At 36.3% G+C, this 15,443-nt stretch overlaps 1 protein-coding gene across 1 annotated transcript in view; it reads left to right on the top strand.

Annotated features, from left to right (window-relative positions):
* Nucleotides 1–1,135: 1,135 nt before the first annotated feature.
* OSTN (osteocrin) overlaps nt 1,136–15,443 on the top strand; it is a 42,989-nt gene continuing 28,681 nt past the window's right edge. The window contains exons 1-2 of the mRNA XM_019803335.2: nt 1,136–1,186; nt 13,729–13,827. Of these exons, the coding sequence (XP_019658894.1) occupies nt 13,729–13,827 (99 nt within the window). The 5' untranslated portion in view covers nt 1,136–1,186. The remainder of the gene's footprint in view (nt 1,187–13,728; nt 13,828–15,443) is intronic.

Below are 15,443 nucleotides of genomic sequence, written 5' to 3'. Positions count from 1 at the left end.
ACACTAGTGACTAGTATTTTAAATGACTTTTAAAGCAAAACCAAAAAGAACAAATTTCTTTCTATTTGCACAAAACATAATCCGGCTTGGATTCTTTTCCTAGCTTTTTAAATAGTGAGACAGGATGAAGCTGTGGGACCAGAACTGGATATGGAATTAAGATATGTATTTGAAATCGGTTCTGCTACTAATTCCTAGCTGTGTGGCCTCATAAAGTCACTTAATGTATCTAGCCTCAGTTTCCTTATCTGTCAAACGGAGACCTAGTGGTGAATCAAATGAGCTAATAATGATTAACAGCATAATACCTCTAGGATTTAGTAACTTATGTTTTAACAATCTGTGTGTGTAAGGTTGCAAATGTGATTAGTAGGAAATGGGAATGAAGAAAAGTTTCAGCCAGAGGCAGTAATGTTTTGGTGAAAAGGAAATTAGAATACTGGAGAGCAGAGAAAGATAAGAATGGTTACAACGTCTGCATTTATAGCCCACATGTCACAGTTCAGTATTTATAGGTTTGCTAGTGACAACCTTCCCAGTATAGCAATGTTAATTCTGAAGTCTCTGTCAGTTTCACTGACACAGCACTGTGCACCTGACCGAGGCTGAAACTACTCACCATTTCCATAGATGACCATTGCATTTAAGGGTCCAAAATATACACCAATAAATCAGTTTGGGTTTCTGATTATAATCACCCTAAATCTTATTTTGAAATACCCTAGTGAGTTTCCTTTTAACAAATCCTAGTGCATTTTTGCTTCCCAAATATGATTTGTAATTATCCGAGCTAGACTAAAACCTCAGGGAGAAGTGATGGGTCTGAAGCTGAACACAATACTAAATGTATACTTAAATTTTCCGGAGCCCAAGCTCCTATTGCTACTTAAATACCATGATCAAAGAAAGAGATAAAATAAATATAGAGAAGAGTAGGAGAGGGAAAGAGAAAGACTGAGAGAAAGAGAATAAGAGAGAGAGTGGGGAGAGAGATGAAGAGAGGCTTGGGAAAATGTTCAGTGGAAAATCTAGAAATGATGTAAGAGAAAGCAAAGGCAGGGATTGGAGTAAGGGGTGTATAACTGAGACTATAAAAACTCAGAGAGAAAATTCACCATCAGGGCTGAGTTTGGGAGAAACTGCACAGACAGGACTCTAAAGTTAGAATCTCCTGATTTTTCACAAGGTAAGTTAAATATAAAAGCTATGAGAAAAATTTAGGGTTTTTTTCCTTTGAGCTACTTTTTTAAAATTTTCACATACTTCTTAAATGTTTTGATTATATCTTGATTTTGAATGTTTTTTGGTAATGTTTCCCTCTCTAAAACGAGTGGAAAATCTAAGAAGATATTTTTGTAATACAAAATTAAGGTGGAGCTAATTGTTCAGACATTTCATAGCTTTGGATTATTTGTTGCTTTTATTTCCCATTTCAAAACAAAGAGAAAGACAACTCAAGATAATGATTCTCTATATATGTTAATAGTATTAATTTTGCTTTCATTGAAGATATTCAATTTAGTAAATGTTTAAATGTATAAAAGTGGTCTACTTTTAAAAGCCTAGGTAGAAAAGAAAGGTTTTCTCTTATCTTTCTTTCTATCAAAGTTGGAGCTTATGAAATATCCCTAAATTAATCAGATTCTAAAGTCCATATTCTGTATTCCTCAAACCTAAAGTACCCTCTGTTTTTCTTCTTGTGAAACTCAAATATACAGGTATGACATTAATAACAGTTTAGAGTAGGCTTAAATCACCTCTTCTTCTGTATTTGAAGTGCTCTTGCTATGAAATGATTGGATTAAGAGTTAATCTGAAGCATACATTTAAGTTATGTTCAAGAACAAATTTAAAACTTTGTTTCAGGTTTTGATCCATGGGAATAGCATACACTCAATAAATTCAGTTTCACCGATGCGAAATATTGCTCCTTCAAATTACAATGATAGATGCTATAGGTTTAGGCATGTAATTATTTGTTTCTAAGTTCTCTTTTTAGAAATTAAATAATTTTAACAATAATTTGTGATGATTGTAATGCCCACGTTAGCTATAAAATTGATAGGTCTCCCCAAAAACATCAGGCACTGTGTGTGTCTTGTCTTTACTCTGGTACTAGTCTTCAGCACTCTTCCAGAATTTTTCTGAGGAAACTCTCCCATGGATATGAATTCAAGTCTCCTCTTTGTAAGTGAATTGCACTGTGATGTCACTCAATAAGGTATTTAAAGTTCACACTTGTTTCCCCCCCCCCTTATTTCTCAGAGTTTTGAACGGATTCCTATATAGTGAATTGTGGGCAGTAGAGAAGCAGATATGTTTAGTAGACTAGATTTTGGGTCCTCAAGACTATAATTTTAACTTTTTATTCAAATGATTTCCAATGATTTGAACCTTTGATTAGTAAAATCAGACTAACTGAACTTGTCCCAAAGGAATAGAACTCAAAGTAAGCAGTCCCAAAATACCATCTGTCACTACATAGTTTATAACTTCAGGCAAGTCTTAAGCACAGAGTAGGGCTCAGTAATATCCTGTTATTATGGAAAGAGACAAAAGAGCTGGAAGTACCAGGGATACTGAGTGGGAGAATGACCAAGGGAAGCTCCCACATCATCCAGTTTTTCCTATATTAGAGAATGAAGACTCAGTTTCACAGTATCTTGGGGTTAATCTTTACACATCACCTAATTTAATCTTCTTGCCTATATTTTCTCTGCTGACATCCCTACCTAACAGACAACTTTTGCTTAGAGATTCTGGTGTCCTCAGAGGAACATGAGTTTTGGGGTCAGGAAACCAGACTTCTAATCCCAGTCCTGACTTCAGCACCTTTCACTCAAGCTTCCCAGGGCTTCATTCTCCCCTGGAGACCCGGAGGTAATAAAAGGTGAGCCCCAAGTTCCCTCCTAGCCCTGCGCACCTCTCTACACAGGCCAACTCCCCTGTCCCTGAGATCTCTCTGATTTAGAGGTCTCTTTTAACTGAGCCCTCCCTTTTCCTTTGCCAGATAGTTCTCAGGGTCCCTCTCTGGAGCAGTAGGTAGCATCACCTGTTGGTAATTTCCCGGGGCCTTGGTTGGTTTGAACTGGCTATAGCCCACCCTTACCCTTATCAATGTCCCATCAGCTCAGGCCTCAGCACAAGGCTGCTCCCACAGCAACAGTTCCTCTGCCCTGCCTCACCCGGCTCCCTCTTCCTCTTTGTCAGTCTTAAATCTCTCCTTCATCTCCTCTCCCTTGGCCAACTTAACTGTCTCTGAGCCTTGCTCTCTCTATCTGTCAAGAGTGTTAAATTTGACGGTTTCCAATGACCATCCCCTCCCTTTCTAAAATTCTATGTTCCCATGACACATAAGGCTGTAACCATGTGGAAAATGCACTTTTATTTTTCTTTGTTTTTTTAAAAGATTTTATTTATTTATTTGACAGAGACGGCACAAGCAGGGGGAGTGGCAGGTAGAGGGAGAGGGAGAAGCAGGCTCCCTCCTGAGCAAGGAGCCAGATGCAGGGCTCCATCCCATGGTCCTGGGATCATGTCCTGAATGGAAGGCTGGCGTTTGACTTGACCCACTGAGCCACCCAGGCACCCCTAAAAACATGAACTTTTAAAATACCATCCATGCCGCTAATGGCAATTTGGCTGTTGACCCACCAAGTCAGAGCTATGGTTCCCGTGGGACCACTTTGGTGTTTGCATTTCCCTGTAAGCTCTGACTTGTCTGTCCACACCAGGGCTCTAAGAGGCATGCCTTCTTCCTCTGCCTTCTCTGCAGTCCATCCCTTCCCAGCTCTTCCAATGCTGCATAAGCCGAGGTCTGGTGACAAGATCCTTCATTTCCATAATGCCCATGGTGGTTCTGCTTTCATGACACAGCTGACTATGCTATACTGTCAATATCACAAAAACTCTGTGAAAATCATGATCCTAACAACATAGAAATTTTTAAAAAAATCAATGAAGATATCTTATGAACTATAAAACAAAAATATGTATCATATAAAATTATATTAAAATTCAATTAAAAATTCACTTTTGTTACTAAAATTAGAAATTGAATAATTATGTTTTGAGTATAACTGACTTTAATTCCTTTTGTTTCTTCCTATTATGATATTCTGTTGTATGCTAATATTTTCATAGAAATATTTCATAGAAATATTATTGCTGAAATTAATGATAGTGGATAGTATACTGTAACAAAATGTTGGAGTGGTTGCCACTTATAACTCTGGCAAAATTTCTTCCCTTAATATTACTTTATTATAATTTATTTTTTACCACTTTGTCATAATTCTAGATTTCAAATAATTTTGTTCCTTTAAATGAACAAGGATAAAAAAATATTTTTCGTAACATAAAAATGTAGTATGGCATATTTTGTTAAGTTGCCAGATTTAGAAGGCAATATCAGGGTAATGATAGCTATTATTTGCAAATTAATTTGTGCTAGTCACTTGTATTATTTGTAATCCTTATAATAAACCCACAAAGTAAATCTTTGCCCCATATTCCTGATGAAAATATTAAAAACAGAGAGGCTAAGTAGCATGCCCAGCCAAGAGTCATATCTGTGTAACTTAAGGACCAACCTCTTTCTACTAATTGACTTCACTGTATTAGAAGGTATACACGTGTGACCCCTGGGTGGCTGTGGGTTGAGTGTCTGTCTTCAGCTCAGGTCGTGATCCGAGGGTCCCCGCATTGGGATCCTAGCCTGTCCCTCCCCCTGCCTGTGCTCTTTCTCTCTCTCTCTGACAAATAAATAAAATCTTAAAGAAAAAAAAAAAAAAAAGAAAGTATACACACAGTACAGGGAGTTAGGATACCAATATTCTAAAGTAACTCAGCTTATCTCAGTGCATCTATTTTAAAAAGTACAATTATAATATTTTTCATGTAGATCTGGCATGATTGATGTGGTGATGAAAGGAGATAAATTAATTTCAAAATAATAAAGTACTATGCAAATGTTTAAAAAATGGTTACTTACAACAATTGTACTTGAAGGAAATGGAAGCATTCCAGGAAGAGTCTGGTGTTGCAGGAAGAAATCCAGGGGCAGCAGGGCAAGTGGTCAAGGGATCTCCACTTTGACCAGGCTGGGAGCAACTGGAGGACAGGGAGGGTCCTTACTCACTTTTATATTCCTGGTGTTTGATATACAGTATATACCTAATAAGTGCATCCTGTTGAATATGATAAAATTTACACTTTTAGCCCTTCATGTACATTTTAGACAGTATTTTTAATTGATTATATGGGCTAGCTTAACGTTGTTAAAATGTAAGTTAATATTTTTTTGAAATATTATATGTAGATACAAAATGGGGTAAAACGTAAAGGAGGTGGTAACATTCCACAATATCCTGTGGCTTATATGTGCCATCTTTAATTGTATTTATCCTTTAAAAGCCTTTTTATGGCAGATAAAAATTCCCCATGTATCAAATGGCCAAGCAGCACATTTATGTACAACTCTCCAGCTTTTCCCTATCCATAATTTTAAAGATTCTTGTTTTTCTCATTATAAAGTATTAGAATTAAACAATAAATCCCCTTAGCAGAATTATCTACGATCATACACTAAAGGTTTTTTTTGATTTCCAGGTGACATCGTTTTATTTCAAGAAACTTGCATTAATTCAGGGATCTAAGCACAAATTAAGGTTTGATGAGGAGAAATCTTAAACTCTATGAGGATAATTATAGGAGAATATTGATTCATGTTGCTTTCATTATAATGAGAATCTGAGATGTGAAACATTAATGGATTTACTCGGATTCTGGCATGAACTTCATCACATATCATTCTGGTCATACAACTTGAGCAAATCTCTTCCCCTCTCTGAGCCTTAGTTTCCATATCAATAAAGCTGGAATGTTAATATCTGCTCTGCATTCCTATTTACCTCCCACGGAAGGCCGCTTCATTCATTCATTCATTCATTCATTCATTCATTCAGCACATCACGTTGACTCTAAATACTTTGTTAAATATATTCACCTGGGCTTTTTATTAATGTAATCTTCCTTCTAAGTGTCATTGTAGATTTCCTTGTCAAATTTTTTCAAGAAAGAGACTACTAGTATAATTGAAAAGTCCAACCAAGCTAAAAAAAGATTTAACAACAAAATTTTTGAAATCTTCAAAGGCAATAGTGTCTAAAAAAAGAATGAAAAGAGTGCCAAATAGAATAAAATCAATTAACACATGTATACTAGTAAATTATCCTTCTTCCTGATTCATAGCATTCAGAGAAAGTCCTTTTAAAAATGCAGGTGTTTACCACATGAAGAACATGTCATCTGTAAACATTTTACTGTATAAACAGTTTGTTTTGGAAATGGAAAAATGTTTTAGACTTTTACAAACCGGTTATACTTGAGGGAGCATGAAACTGAGAGTCTGAAAATGTAAGTTGTTTTTCTGGCTCTTCGAACTGGCTCCGAGATTTTGGAAAACGTACTATTGCTGACTGAAGAGCAATGAGAAATGAGAAAGAACACGTTCCTGATATTTTAATTAAAACAAAAAAAAAATGGAAAATGTTAAACTGCTGTCTAAATTTGCATCTTTCTTTCCAGATCATACTCAAAACATAAAGCAACATACCCGCCACACAATTTACTGAAAATAACAAATTTTACAGAGAATTTCAAATAAATGCCTCAGCAACACGAACCTTTTTCTCCGATGTATTTTTGTGAGGATGATATAGACTATATATATATATACATGTATATATATACATGTATATATATATAAATTGACGGAAGCTACAACTTGTAATTCAAACTGCTTTGGGGTGAAAATCCTCAGTGATTTTAAGTCTTTTATTTATGACGATCTGAAAGCAATTCCCCTCTTCTAAAGTTCTAAGTGCCAAGGTACATTGAGTTCTCTTGTTTGTGGGGCCAGATTCAGCAGAGGCAGGGAATTGAAGCTCTAGGAAGCAGAGACCCCCCACCTCACCCAGTCTGAGTCTCTCCTTCCAGCAGGCAAGTGTCAGGAGCACCTGGCTACATCACTCTTCAAAGAAAACTAGTAGCAACCTTCTTACCACTCTGTTCAAAAAGTGCCACTCATTGAAATATCAAAATTGTCTACATAATATATCCTCTTGGTTGTTTAACATACATGTTGTACCTTTTGATTGTTGAAAATAAGTGTTGCAGATTGTCTTTATGAATGCCTCCAAATTTTCAGTTCACTATCTGGTTGCTGAGTATAAGCTTGCTGTTCCCTGGAAGGATTTGGCTTCAAAGATCTGCCTTCAGCTCAATTATGATTCCCTTGATACCACGTAATTAATCTTTTCACATTATCTTAGAGCTTACAAAAACTGTCGTGTACAATTTAAAGTTCCCATTGAAAAGTTTTTACCTATCATAAAATAAGGATAAAAATGGTAGGGTGTTTTTTTCTTAAATAATTATACCTTTATACATTTGCAGTAAATACTATTAAATATAAGATTAAATACACTTATTACTCTTATTCAGCAATCCTGAACCAAATCCATAATGTTTATTCTATTTGGAACTTAATTAAATAATTTTCAATTAATTAAAATTGAAATGTGAATTCATAAAGTGAGTTTTATCAGACAATTCTGACAATTTAAGTGTCTTGTTCAGGGTCACCACATCAATAAAATAGCACAGCAAGGACATTTCTCTCTATCCTTCAAATCTAATTCTGAGCTTTTTCTTCACCACCACAGAAATATTTTTCTGATGTTCTTGAATACCTATTTATTGACTTAAAGAGTTATATTTTTAAAATACTGAGCATAATGACTTAAGCATGATGAAAAAAGAATTTAAAAAAAAAGTGAGCATTTGAAAGTACATCAGATGTGCCATATTTCATCCATTCTGATGCACATTTTAACATCTCGGAAATTGGAATGAGTCTTACACTGGATAGCATATCATAATTTAATTTGTAGCATTTTTTCTTTTAAAATACATGTATAAAATGGGATCTCTTACTATAAATGACATCTTAAAATGAAAGACTTGGTGGCCTTCCCTTTCCAGCTGCAAATACTTTAAATTCAAGAGGAACATGTTTATGTCAAAACCTAGATGCAATCTTATGCGCAGACTGGCTGATTTGAGGGACAGCAGAAAGGCCTTTCTAGCTAAACCTTCACCAACTATTTTCATACCTACACTGTGTGCACTTGCACCAGAAAAGAGACAGACTCACCAAGAGACTTTTAAAAAAGCTAGAAGTAACATTAGACATCATTTAGATCGAGCCCATTTCACTCGGCCTAGAGAGGAGAGGGTTTGCCCAGGTGATATGGTTGAGCCAAGGCAGGGCCTGAGTCTCCCCAGACCTGGAGCAGGTCTCCTTCTGTTACAGTGAAGCACACAGACTTTGTGTTAAGCATTGTCCTTTTAGGTCCTCTTTTGAAATAAAAAATGATAGTCATTCTGTTATCGACTCTTCCTGAAGCTTTCCTTTGTTAACAAAAGACCTGGTGATGACTATAACTTATGGAGCAGGGTACCAAACACACTGAACTTACTCTGTTTTACAGACTTGCTCAGGGCCAAGCTGACTCACCAGTTGCTTAGGTGACTGCCATTGCTTTCTAAGAAGACAGTGAACAGTGCGGGGAAGGCAGGCACATACAACAGTCATTTCATAGTGTCGGAACCAGGGACTCTTTCCAACATGTCCTAAATGTTTTTAAATCTCATTTACGAAAATATGAAGGTTTAATTAGTTTGTCAGTCCTCTATCCTTTATCTTTAAGCCCTTTATTTTTAGTTTTTATTGAAAATGAGGGTGCGGTGAAGTCTATTTTGAATATTTCCAATCAAGTAACTAGAGTAAGTTAAAAACTCCCCAAGTTACCAAGGTTCACCCTCAAACTCAGTACTCTTGAGACTTCCTAACAGATCTACTAACCATAAGTCAGCCATTGATGATAAAGTCTCAGGTTGAAGAGAAATGTTCTTAGTCACCACAGTAGTTTGGTTTTTTCCAACGCCAGCCCTCAAGACAGTTTAAAAGTGTGATTCAGAAGTGTATGTGATCAGATATTGACTCACATTGTTTCTCTTTTCAGCTTTACCTCTCACTCTAACACCTCCCCTCGTTAGTGTTTGCTTTCTCTTTTATATCTGTGGTTCTCTCAATCTCTTCTTTTTTTCCATCCCAGCCCACATGAGAGACTTTTTTTTTAATAATAACAATGACTCATCACCTCACCAATTCTCAACAATGCAAACTTCTTTCTTCATTTTAACAGAATTCTCATTTAATTCTAGCCTAAATATAATTAAATAATTTCTTTGCCACCATACTTTCAGAGCCTTTAACATGTCAATATACACACTCAATGTTCCTTTGGGGAATATACAATATAGGTTGCGTCCCAAACTTAAATGACAAAACTTCACCCACCCCCACGCCCCCCCGCCACCACCTTGTCACTGCCACTCCAGCTACAGTTTGGAGGATTCCTTTGGGATATAATTTTAACATGTGGAAAAGTCTTTGAAACAAAGTTTGAAAAGTCATGCCATGTGAATGTTTGTTTATTTAGCAGTCTTATTTAAAATGTGAAAATGCAGGAACATAGTATACCAGTTGGCTGACAATGAATGAAGTACGCACCTAACTTTGTATGGCAAATCCCACGCTCGCAGTCTCTTTCGAAGCTCCTCACTAGCCAGAGGAATATTATTCAAAAATCACTCAATCCAAGTTACTGATGTCCTGAAAATATTGCAAACATGTCCACTCCGGTGTATTCCTACAATGAACATCCTTCAGTGTTCTTTCTGTGATTTGGAGTGTACATGGGGGCAACTAGACTTTAAATCATAGGTTATATTTATCCACTATCAACAAAATAGGGAAATGGAGCTGAACCTACTCTTTTCCTTCCCTCCCTATAATTTCCTCTGTTTCTAATTTTGTGGCAATCAAGTTTCAACAAGTTAATCAAATGTCTTTTGTGTGGCAGGTGCCAGAGTGTTTGTTTTCATTAGTGTACCAACTGCCATATTTAGGAACTTGGCCTTTTGGTTAACTGGCTACAAGCATGGGTTTAAACCATTAAATGTGTGTATTTAAACTCAGCATTTATTTTTACATCTCCCTATCCAAATAGTCAGGATGTGGTTATCTGTAAGATGACACATTACGACTCTTTTCCTATATACACCCAAGCACAAAAATATATGCCTCAAACATAATCATCAATATTATAAATGCCCATCATTCTGTGCCATTTATAATACTGGAGAGATGGAGAAAAACCTGGCTTGTAAAATGTACATAAAAATAGTTAAAGGAAATCTGCATGGAAAGACTTATAAAATTGGGCAGTTTCACACTTTGTAACCTGTTTTTAACATGATAAAAAATGAGGAAGAAAAACATCACAATTGTAGTTTGTCTTTGATTGAGTAAGAGAGCTCTTTTAAAAAAATAAAGATATGCCAGAAATATAAAATCATTTTTAAAATAGTTAAAGTTTTTATATCTCTTCCTTTACATTGAGGAAAGTTAAAGAGACATCAGCATAATCAGAAGGAAAAAAATATGATTCTGTGGCAGATATTGTAAGAATAGGTAATGTGGTTTTTGTTGGTATTTTTACCTGATAACTGTTGCATTCTTGTTATTTTTCTACTGTCTCAATTTAGAGTCATAGTCATGATTTATTTTTTTTTGATACTTGCAAAAATACTCAGCTCAGATACCAATTTTCAGAAAGAGAACACAGAATTTACTGCCCCCTTCCAGAAAGAGTGGAATATAGAGAAGTAACTAGCGATTAACATTGCAAGAGTCCAAAATATTTATGGGTGGCATACTGAAGAATTAGTTTAGACTATATAACATGAAAATTAAAGTTATATTTGATAAATGTTATCAACAGCACTAAAATATGTTTATGCCCATTTTAAACGCTAAGAGACATGGTTAACACAGATGCTGCCCTGTTGGTATAAAACACTTGTCTAGATTGTAGCAGGTAGTCTTTTTTTTTTTTTAAGATTTTATTTATTTATTCAACAGAGATAGAGACAGCCAGCGAGAGAGGGAACACAAGCAGGGGGAGTGGGAGAGGAAGAAGCAGGCTCGTAGCGGAAGAGCCTGATGTGGGGCTCGATCCCAGAATGCCGGGATCATGCCCTGAGCCGAAGGCAGACTCTTAACTGCTGTGCCACCCAGGAGCCCCTGTAGCAGGTTGTCTTTATTGCTAAAATCTACCCTGAGGTTTCACAGTAACAGTATTATAAGGAAGTGTCGTAAAAAAAAATCTTGGGTCACACCAAACCGAATGTAGTTACTAAAGAGATACTTAGTATCGGTGTTCTTTCACTTAAAATTATAAATATATTATAGGATAAAAAAGTTCACACAGATCAATTCAATCCTCCCAAAGGTCTTTTGAGGTGAGAATTACTGCTTGCTTCATGAATACGGAAAATGAAGCTCAAGTAGATGCACATCCAACATCACTAATACTGAAGCCACAAGGACACTCAAATTTGGTTCTTCGGATCCATCTAAGCATCCCAGCCTTTTTGATCCCAGCAGCTTTCTGAAGGATTTTTTTATGGAAATAAAAGTTTCCTGAGACTTCTCACTCGTAATGTATGACCTGGTTGGGTGGGGGGGGGGAGACGGACTTTTCCAAAACCATGTATCAAGTGGTGAAGTCAGGCCCATTCTATTGTAATCCACAGCCTGCGAGCTTCCCTAAACCACGCAATGCCTCACCTTTACCAGCAGTCAAAGTGGCAACTAGCAGACCCGTTATAGACCATAGATTAGCATTCATTGTCTGTATAGTGGATTTTAATATAAAAAAATCATAAATGTATAAATGACATATTTGTGATTACTACACAAAATTAATAAATGTGCTTTAAAAATATATATATAGATTAAAACTAAATCCTGGGGCGCCTGGGTGGCTCAGTCGGTTAAGCTTCTGCCTTTGGCTCAGGTCATGATCCCAGGGTCCTGGCATCTAGCCCCAGTCAGGGAGCCTATTAATCCTTCTCCCTTCGCCTGCCTCTCCCCTTACTTGTGCTCTTTCTCTCTCTGTCAAATAAATAAATAAAATCTTCGGAAAAAAAAAAAACACTAAGTCCTTATGTTTCCCCCTTATTTACTTCCTTCCCTCCGGAGAAGCAATCATAGTCATGAATCAAGTTCTATTGGTTTATACTTTAAATATGTGTATAGATTTCAAAATACATAAAATTGCTTTGGGTATCTACAATTTAGGTAAATATATATTGTCCTACAACTTCCCATTTCCTCCCAAAGTGGCTTCATTGAAATCCATGCACATAAATACACATAACATTTAAGTCATTTGTTTTAATAGTAGATACAGATATATTTAAGTCATTTGTTCTAGGGGCACCTAGGTGGCTCAGTTGTTAAAGGTCTGCCTTCGGCTGGGGGGGGGGGTGATCCCAGAGTCCTAGGATGGAGCCCCACGTCGGGTTTCCTGCTGGGAGCCTGCTTCTTCCTCTCCCACGCCCCTGCTTGTGTTCCCTCTTTCACTGGCTGTCTCTCTCTCTCTGTCAAATAAATAAAGAAAATCTTTAAAAAATAAATAAATAAAAAGTCATTTGTTCTAAGTCCATACTATGGATATACCTCAATTGATAAATCCATTTCCTCCTCAGTGGAGTACTTGGGTTGATTCCAGTTTTTTATCACTGTAAGCAATGAGTCTATGAACTTTCAGATATATATCTCCATAGAAACATGTAAGAGTTCCGTTGGAATACATACCAAGAAGTGAGATATATGTTTGATAGGTAAGACATGATCATTTTCAACTTTTCTGGATATTGTCTAATTTTCTCCAAATGATTGGATTCGTTTCCAACCCCACTAGCATCACTTGTGTTTTACTGTTTCCAAGCACCACTCTTACATTTGCAATGTTCACTTTGAATTTTTGCCAACCTGCTGGATCTCTATCTTTTTTTCTTTATTAAATAAGTTGCATGTACTTTTGGATAATGTATTTTTGGATGTTTATTTTCTATTAGGTTATTTCCTTTTCTATGAAATGCCCATTCATAACTTTGGCCATTTTTTTACTTAATTGTTAATTAATTGCTATTTTTAAAATTTTACTTATCAGGTTTTAAATATTTCAAATGCTGATTTTTCTTTTATATATTATATTGAAAATATATTTCATTTTGTACCTTTTGGATCTTAAGAAATCCTTACATAACACAAGGACATAAATATATTTGCTTATTGGATATGTGGTGTTTTTGAATTTGTGAATTTAAATGCTTTTAGACACAGCACATTTTCTCAGGTTCACACTGACCTCACTGGGCCTTATTTTCTAAAACCCGGCCAATTTCACACAATTCCCCTAGATACATGAGGTTATAATCCTTGGATTAGATAGTCAAAGAATAAGATTACACAAACTAGATTTCTCAAACTTTGGTTAGTTCAAATTATGATTAAAGCTATACCACTCCAGTCTAGGTTTCCATGGAAATGAAGCCTTAATAGAATTCATTCCAGGAGACTGACAGCTTCTATTAAGTATTATTTGAGTTTTGCAGAGATGCACGCCAGCATCTAGAAGCTGAATAACTTGGTTTATCACCTGCGTCTAACAAGCTTTACCAAAGCTTTTGTTTTTTATCTTTATATGCCAAACTAATAAATGTTGACCTGATGTATGTGACCCTCAGATGCTGGACTGGAGATTGGCAAATGCACATTTTATTCTGGCCGTGACGTTGATGCTGTGGAGTGCAGGAAAAGTACGCTCAATGGATGCAGCAACAGAGGTAATGGAAATAGCTTAAGGGACCATATATTTTATGAACATAAGCCATTTCTACTTATGTCAGAAGCAGGTGCTGCTGACAAAAAGAGAGATGCCTTGATAACACAAAATCAAGGAAACAGACTTTTTTTCCTATTGTCTTGACTTCACTGTAGATTCAGAGAAGGCCAGTTATCTGAATGTTAAAAAATGAACTGGAAGTAATAAAGATGTGCATTCCTTGAGCAAAAGAGCATTAAGAGAAAATCCATCATCATTTCAGCCATATTTTTAATTAAATCAACTACATCAAGATGAAGTGCTTTTGTGTGAAATTTGAAGCTGTTATGTGTCACAATTTGAGTTGTTTTGGCCAAAGTTTGTATGACTGTACAAATGTTTTCTTGCTACCATGACTAAAGTACACAGGAAAAGAAATGTGAGAATGTCTCCACACAGAGAAACATTAATGTGGCTCATTTGATCTTATTAGCAAATGTTCTCTGTATTTCATAAATAACAAGTGAAAATCGGAAATGCATTTTACTGAAGGCAAGTTTTACTTGAGTTCCATGATTTTTTTTTTCCTGAGGATTAAGAACATCTTTAAAAAGGAACACACTCTATTTTGTATGTGCGGCAGGTGGAAGAAGGAAAACATATTTTTGGAGGATGCACTGAGAGATAATAAAAGATCTCCTATCTTTGCCCTTTGAAAGTTTGTCTGCTGCTCTTTAGAGTTTCTTTCTCATGATTATAGCATCCTTCCCTTCCCCAGTTTCTAAGTCATCAAGCTTATGTAGGAGAGTAATAGACGTTGAGATTTTAAGAGGAGTTTGTGGACATTATGGAATCTGCACTGGAAATAACAAGAGCTATGAGAGATTTCTTATTTTCTTTCTACAGGACGAGAGTGTGTTTGGGATAATTAGCTTCATGGCAGTATTCAGATAGAAGAGAAAAGGGAGAGACAGGAGATCGAGAAGCAGGTTAAGAGGTGCTTAAGAGTGTACATACATTAAGCAGTGAGAGAACCTGATATATGTCACTACTGTTGGGAATCAGAAAGAGCAAGAGCAAGAGAGGTTTTCTAGGAAGAACTGATCAGACTTAGCACAAACTTGGTTGGTTTAGGAAAGGGGGGGCTCAATAGCTTTGAGTATAGTTGTCAGACTATATGCATTTCACAAGAGGGTTGCAGGAGCCAATGATGAAAAGGCTTGGAAAATGCCACTCTTTCATTCTGTTGGGGAAAAAATGAAGAACGTAGAAAGAGAATGGGAGAAATAATCTAAGAAGAAAGACAGGAAGTGAAGAAAAAGAGTCTTGCCAAGACCGAGAGCTTGGCACAAGGAGCAATGTGACTTATAGTGGGGCAGGGGGGAGGTCCCTGGAGCTGGTTTCTTCCCACAGGGGAATATTCTCACTCTCTTAGAAAGGAAGTAATATCCCCCAAACTCCACAATTACTAAAGATAGTTCATAGGAACACATTTTAAAATGCTGTGATCGGGCTTAGGAAAGGAAAAGACACCCACGCTTTTGTGCTTTGAATGAAGTGCGAAGTGGCAATATATGTAACAAACAAGAAATTTTACATGGGAGGATAAAGTCATTGGGATAGTTCTGACTCACTGTA

The sequence above is a fragment of the Ailuropoda melanoleuca genome, chromosome 1, assembly GCF_002007445.2.
Source record: "Ailuropoda melanoleuca isolate Jingjing chromosome 1, ASM200744v2, whole genome shotgun sequence".
Lineage (NCBI taxonomy): Eukaryota > Metazoa > Chordata > Mammalia > Carnivora > Ursidae > Ailuropoda > Ailuropoda melanoleuca.
The sequence above is the reverse complement of the archived record's forward strand: the minus strand, read 5'-3'. Positions and strand labels throughout refer to the sequence as shown.